General features: G+C 44.8%; 1 protein-coding gene across 1 annotated transcript; it reads left to right on the plus strand.

The window, feature by feature from the left end:
- Positions 1-500: 500 nt before the first annotated feature.
- LOC121582895 (TBC1 domain family member 14-like) lies at positions 501-10,331 on the plus strand. The gene is made up of 6 exons (XM_045222208.1): positions 501-620; positions 3,356-3,427; positions 6,552-6,680; positions 8,002-8,111; positions 9,753-10,011; positions 10,260-10,331. Exons 1-6 carry the CDS (start codon positions 501-503, stop codon positions 10,314-10,316), a joined length of 747 nt encoding a protein of 248 aa, XP_045078143.1. The 3' UTR covers positions 10,317-10,331.
- The last annotated feature ends 268 nt before the right edge of the window (positions 10,332-10,599 follow it).

Consider the following 10,599-nt stretch of genomic DNA (forward strand, 5'->3'; position numbering starts at 1 on the left):
GTGGGTGTTTGTGTGGGTGTGTGTGGGTGTTTGTGTGTGTGTGTGGGTGGGTGTTTGTGTGCTTACATCTGTGTATTCCAATGCAGCACTGACCTAGACGGTTCTCTCTTTTGATTCCATCACTCATCAATACGTCATCATGCTCTTTGAACCTTGAACCCAGTAGAACTATTGCATTACTAAGGTCAACTTTCGGCTTGTTTGTTTATTGGCTCTGAGTCTGATTTTAAATGAGTTTCCAGTATGTGGTTAAGTCCTCTAGTGTCAGTGTGCTCTGATAGAGATGTGATCATGTACTGTGGCTTTCACAACTGCACAACACCACAGCCGTGCTGAGAAAAAGCCCACAGTGTGCTTTACAGAGAAATGTCACAGTACTGACATACAGTTGGTCAACGTGGCTACGGTACTGTAGCAGGCGTCAACATGGCCGCTTGTAACATAGCCACCATCACTACTTCCATAGTTAACGTCAGTCTCTGTGTGTTCAGGTGCAGGGTATGTCATTCATCGCGGCGGTGCTGATCATCAACCTGGACACGGCAGACGCCTTCATAGCTTTCGCCAACCTGCTGAACAAGCCCTGTCAGATGGCCTTCTTCAGAGTGGACCACAGCCTTGTGAGTACAGTGCAGTCAGACAGACACACACACACACACACACACACACACACACACACACACACACACACACACACACACACACACACACACACACAGAGACAGACAGACAGACAGACAGACAGACAGACAGACAGACAGACAGACAGACAGACAGACAGACAGACAGACAGACAGACAGACAGACAGACAGACAGACAGACAGACAGACAGACAGACAGTTAGTTTTGGGTGTTTGTGCTGGGCTGGAATAAAAGCCTGCACATCCTGTTAGTAGTGATTTGCACAATACACCACTGCACTCATAGCACTTAGCACCCTGTTCACAACTGTAACCATGTGTTACTACATCATCTGACTGATAGTGTTATAGTGGTGTGAGGACTATGTGGTCTATATATCTGACTGATAGTGTTATAGTGGTGTGAGGACTATGTGGTCTATATATCTGACTGATAGTGTTATAGTGGTGTGAGGACTATGTGGTCTATATATCTGACTGATAGTGTTATAGTGGTGTGAGGACTATGTGGTCTATATATCTGTCTGATAGTGTTATAGTGGTGTGAGGACTATGTGGTCTATATATCTGACTGATAGTGTTATAGTGGTGTGAGGACTATGTGGTCTATATATCTGACTGATAGTGTTATAGTGGTGTGAGGACTATGTGGTCTATATATCTGACTGATAGTGTTATAGTGGTGTGAGGACTATGTGGTCTATATATCTGACTGATAGTGTTATAGTGGTGTGAGGACTATGTGGTCTATATATCTGACTGATAGTGTTATAGTGGTGTGAGGACTATGTGGTCTATATATCTGACTGATAGTGTTATAGTGGTGTGAGGACTATGTGGTCTATATATCTGACTGATAGTGTTATAGTGGTGTGAGGACTATGTGGTCTATATATCTGACTGATAGTGTTATAGTGGTGTGAGGACTATGTGGTCTATATATCTGACTGATAGTGTTATAGTGGTGTGAGGACTATGTGGTCTATATATCTGACTGACGTTTCAATGTCAAGTTGACGTCTTCCTCAGAGTGACCTGACAATTGCACTTTACTCCTATGTATAGCCTAGTGGCTTACTGAGACACATCAATGGAAAAATTAAAATAAGGTCAATGGAAAATTCAAGGTAAATGGCAAATAATAATACTATAAATCTGGCGTCTTCTTTTTGGCAAATAGGTCATATATATACATTGGGTGTATTTGAGTGTTTGTGAAAGGGGCGGCGCTGAGACCATAAAAATCAAGGCAACTACATTAGAAAAACCCTAACCTTGAATCATGTTATTTTTATTTGTACTTTGTTGTGTCTCAGTAGGTCACTATGATATGAATAGGAGTTAAGTGCAATTGTTAGGTCACTCTGAGGAAGACGTCAGCATTGTTGAGTTCTCCAAATATTTTCTGCCTCTAATTAGTCGTTTTGAGTGGCGCAGTGGTCTAAGGCACTGCATCGCAGTGCTAACTGTGCCACTAGAGATCCTGGTTCGAATCCAGGCTCTGTCGCAGCCGGCCGCGACCGGGAGACTCATGGGCGGCGCACAATTGGCCCAGCGTCGTCCAGGGTAGGGGAGGGAATGGCCGGCAGGGATGTAGCTCAGTTGATAGAGCATGGCGTTTGCAACGCCAGGGTTTAGGGTTCGATTCCCACGGGGGGCCAGTATAAAAAAAATAATATATATATATATATATATGTAATCACTAACTGTAAGTCGCTCTGGATAAGAGCGTCTGCTAAATTACTAAAATGTAAATGTTTTGGACGTTTTTCTTGGTAAGCCTTTTTGTTGGAATTTCGTCATTGTTGTCAAGCGCTCCCTTTATGTGTTTGCTGTAGCGCGGACGCCTACCTGATCTCTTATCTATACATTATCCCTTTTTTATTATAAGCTTTGTTATTTTCTTCTCTCACAAACATTTAGCATGTATGAACAATACTGCATGTACTGGCCTTCTTTTTTTTGGAACTTAATAAATCATACCACTTTTACAGGCTCGTTATTTATACAGTATTCCATGTTCAATTTGACGGACACAGACGTCTAAGTTAACTTAGATCTATTTTTCTTGTTTGTATCAACCATAGTATGTCATCTGAAGTATCTGTGAAATTCTGTCGTGTTTAGTTAGGTCGTACCACACAGATAAAGAAAAGAAACCCACGTGTAACCACGCCAGCCCAGGACCTCCACATCTGGCTTCTTCACCAGCGGGATTTCTGAGGGGAGTGGATATAGAGAAACTTATATTTTTGCAGTGGTCTCTTAATTTTCTCCTGAGCTGTATATAGCCTCGCGATTGTTATTTGTATTTATTTTGTATTTTTTTGTTTTGGTATTCTTAAAACTGCATTGTTGGTTAAGGGCTTGTAAGTTAGCATTTCACTGTAGGGTCTACACCTGTTGTATTCGGTGCATGTGACAAATAAAAATTGATTGATTTGCATGAGTAGGTGTGTCCAAACTTTTGACTGGTACTGTATATATAAAAATATATAAATGCACTTGTCTTTTCCTACTAGCACTGACTTTGCTGATAACTACTTCATTGAGGGAAAATGTACTTGCTACGACTGATATGTGGTTGTCTCACCTAGCTATCTTAAGATGCACTAACTGTAAGTGGCTCTGGATAAGAGCGTCTGCTAAATGACTAAAATGTAAATGTATGTATTGTAGTTGTTAAAATATCACCCATGTTTTTTCTTCATAGAGAGGTCCGTACTACGACGTTCTGCACAGCGTTCTGGGAGCATACACCTGCTATAGGCCAGACGTGGGCTACGTAAGTATTAGTACACACACTCATGATCCTACTTCATGTCATCAGCTCACACACACACACACAAACACACACACACAGTGGGGAGAACAAGTATTTGATACACTGCCGATTTTGCAGGTTTTCCTACTTACAAAGCATGTAGAGGTCTGTAATTTTTATCATAGGTACACTTCAACTGTGAGAGATGGAATCTAAAACAAAAATCCAGAAAATTACATTGTGTGATTTTTTAAGTAATTCATTTGCATTTTACTGCATGACATAAGTATTTGATACATCAGAAAAGCAGAACTTAATATTTGGTACAGAAACCTTTGTTTGCAATTACAGAGATCATACGTTTCCTGTAGGTCTTGACTAGGTTTGCACACACTGCAGCAGGGATTTTGGCCCACTCCTCCATACAGACCTTCTCCAGATCATTCAGGTTTCGGGGCTGTCGCTGGGCAATACGGACTTTCAGCTCCCCTCCAAAGATTTTCTATTGGGTTCAGGTCTGGAGACTGGCTAGGCCACTCCAGGACCTTGAGATGCTTCTACGGAGCCACTCCTTAGTTGCCCTGGCTGTGTGTTTCGGGTCGTTGTCATGCTGGAAGACCCAGCCACAACCCATCTTCAATGCTCTTACTGAGGGAAGGAGGTTGTTGGCCAAGATCTTGCGATACATGGCCCTATCCATCCTCCCCTCAATACAGTGCAGTCGTCCTGTCCCCTTTGCAGAAAAGCATCCCCAAAGAATGATGTTTCCACCTCCATGCTTCACGGTTGGGATGGTGTTCTTGGGGTTGTACTCATCCTTCTTCTTCCTCCAAACACGGCGAGTGGAGTTTAGACCAAAAAGCTCTATTTTTGTCTCATCAGACCACATGACCTTCTCCCATTCCTCCTCTGGATCATCCAGATGGTCATTGGCAAACTTCAGACGGGCCTGGACATGCGCTGGCTTGAGCAGGGGGACCTTGCGTGTGCTGCAGGATTTTAATCCATGACGGCGTAGTGTGTTACTAATGGTTTTCTTTGAGACTGTGGTCCCAGCTCTCTTCAGGTCATTGACCAGGTCCTGCCGTGTAGTTCTGGGCTGATCCTTCACCTTCCTCATGATCATTGATGCCCCACGAGGTGAGATCTTGCATGGAGCCCCAGACCGAGGGTGATTGACCGTCATCTTGAACTTCTTCCATTTTCTAATAATTGCGCCAACAGTTGTTGCCTTCTCACCAAGCTGCTTGCCTATTGTCCTGTAGCCCATCCCAGCCTTGTGCAGGTCTACAATTTTATCCCTGATGTCCTTACACAGCTCTCTGGTCTTGGCCATTGTGGAGAGGTTGGAGTCTGTTTGATTGAGTGTGTGGACAGGTGTCTTTTATACAGGTAACGTGTTCAAACAGGTGCAGTTAATACAGGTAATGAGTGGAGAACAGGAGGGCTTCTTAAAGAAAAACTAACAGGTCTGTGAGAGCCGGAATTCTTACCGGTTGGTAGGTGATCAAATACTTATGTCATGCAATAAAATGCAAATTAATTACTTAAAATTCATACAATGTGATTTTCTGGATTTTTGTTTTAGTTTCCGTCTCTCACAGTTTAAGTGTACCTATGATACAAATTACAGACCTCTACATGCTTTGTAAGTAGGAAAACCTGCCAAATCGGCAGTGTATCAAATACTTGTTCTCCCCACTTTACATGTTCCTACTTCATATCATCAGCTCACACACACACACCTTATGAATTCCTCGTCGTCTTTGTGTGCATGCATAGTGTATAAGTGATAATGGCCCTGAGTTGTATATTGGTGCTTTTCTTTGGAAGCACGAGGGTCCTTACGGCCAAATGATGATGGCTTTATCAGAAACCATTGCTTCTCTCCGTCCTATGGTGTAAGGAGATCGAAAAGCATTGGACCTTAGGCTATATTCTGGACTGGCTCTGGGTCATACGTTAGCCTAAGGGCTTGTCCCAAATGGTGCCCTATTCCCTATAAAGTGCACTAGTTTTAACTAGAGCCAATTGGGTATTCGTCAAAAGTTGTGCACTATCTAGGGAATAAATTGTCATTTGGGACAGAGCCTAGCTCTTCTCTATGGAAACAGCCAGTAAGTGTAGTGTGGGAGAGCCGAGCTGCAGGTCTCCATAGAGAGGGAGAGCCGAGCTGCAGGTCTCCATAGAGAGGGAGAGCTAAGCAGCAGGTCTCCATAGAGAGGGAGAGCTAAGCAGCAGGTCTCCATAGAGAGGGAGAGCTAAGCAGCAGGTCTCCATAGAGAGGGAGAGCTAAGCAGCAGGTCTCCATAGAGAGGGAGAGCTAAGCAGCAGGTCTCCATAGAGAGGGAGAGCCGAGCTGCAGGTCTCCATAGAGAGGGAGAGCTAAGCAGCAGGTCTCCATAGAGGGGGAGAGCCGAGCTGCAGGTCTCCATAGAGGGGGAGAGCCGAGCTGCAGGTCTCCATAGAGAGGGAGAGCTAAGCAGCAGGTCTCCATAGAGAGGGAGATCCGAGCTGCAGGTCTCCATAGAGGGGGAGAGCCGAGCTGCAGGCCTCCATCACTCCATCAGGATGACTCATACCTCTGATACATTTGACCACACCACCTGGCACTTTCACTGGTGTGTGGGTGTTTGTGTGGGTGTGTGTGGGTGTTTGTGTGTGTGTGTGGGTGGGTGTTTGTGTGCTTACATCTGTGTATTCCAATGCAGCACTGACCTAGACGGTTCTCTCTTTTGATTCCATCACTCATCAATACGTCATCATGCTCTTTGAACCTTGAACCCAGTAGAACTATTGCATTACTAAGGTCAACTTTCGGCTTGTTTGTTTATTGGCTCTGAGTCTGATTTTAAATGAGTTTCCAGTATGTGGTTAAGTCCTCTAGTGTCAGTGTGCTCTGATAGAGATGTGATCATGTACTGTGGCTTTCACAACTGCACAACACCACAGCCGTGCTGAGAAAAAGCCCACAGTGTGCTTTACAGAGAAATGTCACAGTACTGACATACAGTTGGTCAACGTGGCTACGGTACTGTAGCAGGCGTCAACGTGGCTACGGTACTGTAGCAGGCGTCAACATGGCCGCTTGTAACATAGCCACCATCACTACTTCCATAGTTAACGTCAGTCTCTGTGTGTTCAGGTGCAGGGTATGTCGTTCATCGCGGCGGTGCTGATCATCAACCTGGACACGGCAGACGCCTTCATAGCTTTCGCCAACCTGCTGAACAAGCCCTGTCAGATGGCCTTCTTCAGAGTGGACCACAGCCTTGTGAGTACAGTGCAGTCAGACAGACACACACACACACACACACACACACACACACATAGAGACAGACAGACAGACAGACAGACAGACAGACAGACAGACAGACAGACAGACAGACAGACAGACAGACAGACAGACAGACAGACAGACAGACAGACAGACAGACAGACAGTTAGTTTTGGGTGTTTGTGCTGGGCTGGAATAAAAGCCTGCACATCCTGTTAGTAGTGATTTGCACAATACACCACTGCACTCATAGCACTTAGCACCCTGTTCACAACTGTAACCATGTGTTACTACATCATCTGACTGATAGTGTTATAGTGGTGTGAGGACTATGTGGTCTATATATCTGACTGATAGTGTTATAGTGATGTGAGGACTATGTGGTCTATATATCTGACTGATAGTGTTATAGTGGTGTGAGGACTATGTGGTCTATATATCTGTCTGATAGTGTTATAGTGGTGTGAGGACTATGTGGTCTATATATCTGACTGATAGTGTTATAGTGGTGTGAGGACTATGTGGTCTATATATCTGACTGATAGTGTTATAGTGGTGTGAGGACTATGTGGTCTATATATCTGACTGATAGTGTTATAGTGGTGTGAGGACTATGTGGTCTATATATCTGACTGATAGTGTTATAGTGGTGTGAGGACTATGTGGTCTATATATCTGACTGATAGTGTTATAGTGGTGTGAGGACTATGTGGTCTATATATCTGACTGATAGTGTTATAGTGGTGTGAGGACTATGTGGTCTATATATCTGACTGATAGTGTTATAGTGGTGTGAGGACTATGTGGTCTATATATCTGACTGATAGTGTTATAGTGGTGTGAGGACTATGTGGTCTATATATCTGACTGATAGTGTTATAGTGGTGTGAGGACTATGTGGTCTATATATCTGACTGATAGTGTTATAGTGGTGTGAGGACTATGTGGTCTATATATCTGACTGATAGTGTTATAGTGGTGTGAGGACTATGTGGTCTATATATCTGACTGATAGTGTTATAGTGGTGTGAGGACTATGTGGTCTATATATCTGACTGATAGTGTTATAGTGGTGTGAGGACTATGTGGTCTATATATCTGACTGATAGTGTTATAGTGGTGTGAGGACTATGTGGTCTATATATCTGACTGATAGTGTTATAGTGGTGTGAGGACTATGTGGTCTATATATCTGACTGATAGTGTTATAGTGGTGTCAGGACTATGTGGTCTATATATCTGACTGATAGTGTTATAGTGGTGTGAGGACTATGTGGTCTATATATCTGACTCAGATGTTTCTTCTCTCTCTCCTCAGATGTTGACGTACTTTGCGGCTTTTGAAGTGTTCTTTGAAGAAAACCTACCTAAGCTGTTTGCACATTTCAAGGAAAACAACTTAACCCCCAATATTTATTTAATCGACTGGTGAGACCCCGTCTCTCTCTTTCTCTCTCTCTCTCAATAGTTTTTCTCAAGTAACTAATGGGTGTAGACTAAATGAAATAGAATATTAGGTACCATTTACGAATGTGAAAAACGACATGATGAAAATATTGGCACTTTGTAGGTGCTTTTTTTCTGTGGCCTTTTTACTCTTTAGATTGTGTTACTGTGTACTGAGAAGACAGGATGTGTAAGTGGGTTGTGTAGACGATCAGCTCGACCCCTACTCTCACCACAGCGCTATGAAGAGAGACCTTTTTTCACACATCAGTTATTTATACACTGATGGAGAGATGAGGGGAGACGGAAGTCAGGATAGCAGCCATGCACCTCAGAAATATCATAAGCTAGTGGCCCGTATACAAACTAAAGTGTCCCAGGAAAAGACAGTTGCAGTTAGTTTGGGAGTTTGCTGATTTATGGACCTTGTCTGTTCAAATGTCTTTGTCCTGATTGTGTGTCTCAGAGCAGACTATGGCTCTTTGGTAATGTTTTTCAAATGACTGGGTGCTTATCTGCGAATGCTTGGTTTGTTTGTCTCTGTGGACTACTCACGTCCATGAATGTGTGTGTTTGTCTCTGTGGACTACTCAAGTCCATGAATGTGTGTGAAAATAACGGCAGGTGTCTTTGTAATCTCCCAAACATTTGGCTCCTTTGTACCTCAATGTTTCAATATGGAAAGGTATATCCAAATGAAGATTTTTTTGTTTGTGTGTGTGTCTCTCTCCACTCTCTCTCTCTCGCTTTCTCCATCTCTCTCTCGCTTTCTCCATCTCTCTCTCGCTTTCTCCATCTCTCTCTCGCTTTCTCCATCTCTCTCTCGCTTTCTCCATCTCTCTCTCTCTCTTGCTTTCTCCATCTCTCTCTCGCTTTCTCCATCTCTCTCTCGCTTTCTCCATCTCTCTCTCTCGCTTTCTCCATCTCTCTCTTTCTCCATCTCTCTCGCTTTCTCCATCTCTCTCTCTCTTGCTTTCTCCATCTCTCTTTCTCTCTCTTGCTTTCTCCATCTCTCTCTCTTGCTTTCTCCATCTCTCTCTCTCGCTTTCTCCATCTCTCTCTCTCGCTTTCTCCATCTCTCTCTCTCGCTTTCTCCATCTCTCTCTCGCACTTTCTCATCTCTCTCGCTTTCTCCATCTCTCTCTCTCTCGCTTTCTCCATCTCTCTCTCTCGCTTTCTCCATCTCTCTCGCTTTCTCCATCTCTCTCTCTCTCTCGCTTTCTCCATCTCTCTCTCTCTCGCTTTCTCCATCTCTCTCTCTCTCACGTTCTCCATCTCTCTCTCTCGCGTTCTCCATCTCTCTCTCTCGCGTTCTCCATCTCTCTCTCTCGCGTTCTCCATCTCTCTCTCTCGCGTTCTCCATCTCTCTCTCTCTCTCGCTTTCTCCATCTCTCTCTCTCTCGCTTTCTCCATCTCTCTCTCTCTCACTTTCTCCATCTCTCTCTCTCTCTCGCTTTCTCCATCTCTCTCTCTCTCTCGCTTTCTCCATCTCTCTCTCTCTCGCTTTCTCCATCTCTCTCTCTCGCTTTCTCCATCTCTCTCTCTCGCTTTCTCCATCTCTCTCTCTCGCGTTCTCCATCTCTCTCTTTCGCTTTCTCCATCTCTCTCTCTCGCTCTCTGTAGGATCTTCACCCTGTACAGTAAGTCACTGCCGTTGGACCTGGCGTGTCGGGTGTGGGATGTGTTCTGTCGTGACGGAGACGAGTTCCTATTCCGGGTGGCCCTTGGCATCCTGCGCCTGTACGAGGACGTGTTGACCCGCATGGACTTCATCCACAACGCCCAGTTCCTCACCCGCCTGCCCGACCACATCCCCCCCGATCAGCTCTTCTCGCACATCCACGGCGTCCACATGACCAGCAAGAACAGGAAATGGGCACAGGTGAGATGACACAGACTGTTTGGATGTAACAGGTCCCTTAAAGTCAACTGACATCACCTTTGGAAAACAGACATTCTTCAGTTAGGGGTAAACAGAGTTGGCCTCAGTGGTTTTTCAACTTAAGTGTCAAGGCTCAAGTGATGGAACTACTAGCATCTTGGCCTGGTCCTTCATGTGTAAAGTATAGGTATAGAACTCCAATGATGCTGATGCTATGTTGCATACCATGGTCCCTTGTTTCTCCTCAGGTTCTTCAGGCCTTACAGAAGGAGCAGGAGTGGATCAGTCCAGTCCTAAAGCGCTGAGTCCAACGGTCATCCAACAACAGACACTAGCTCATTCTCCAACCCAGTACTCTACCTGACCCTATGAAACACTGGACCCTAGCCCAGGACAGGCTGTCTGTGAGAGCTGCCCTCCCGGCCCCCAGACACATACCCTCCCTGGGACGGACCTACCCCAGGCTCAGAGCACTCTGGGCTGGGGACAACCAGCCACTGTGGTCCCCCTAGACGTGGGTCATGGAGCAGAGACCCTGGAGGTCTGGAACAGCCCACATGCTGTGCCCCTGTCCCAGAATTAAAGCAG

The sequence above is a fragment of the Coregonus clupeaformis genome, chromosome 8 (assembly GCF_020615455.1).
Source record: "Coregonus clupeaformis isolate EN_2021a chromosome 8, ASM2061545v1, whole genome shotgun sequence".
NCBI classification, from domain to species: domain Eukaryota; kingdom Metazoa; phylum Chordata; class Actinopteri; order Salmoniformes; family Salmonidae; genus Coregonus; species Coregonus clupeaformis.

Coding starts and splice junctions, on each gene's coding strand:
- LOC121582895 (XM_045222208.1), top strand. CDS start 501: ATGTCATTCATCGCGGCGGTGCTGATCATCAACCTGGACACGGCAGAC. Junction 6,681..8,001: donor TCAGAGTGGACCACAGCCTT/GTGAGTACAGTG, acceptor CTCTCTCCTCAG/ATGTTGACGTACTTTGCGGC. Junction 10,012..10,259: donor AGAACAGGAAATGGGCACAG/GTGAGATGACAC, acceptor GTTTCTCCTCAG/GTTCTTCAGGCCTTACAGAA.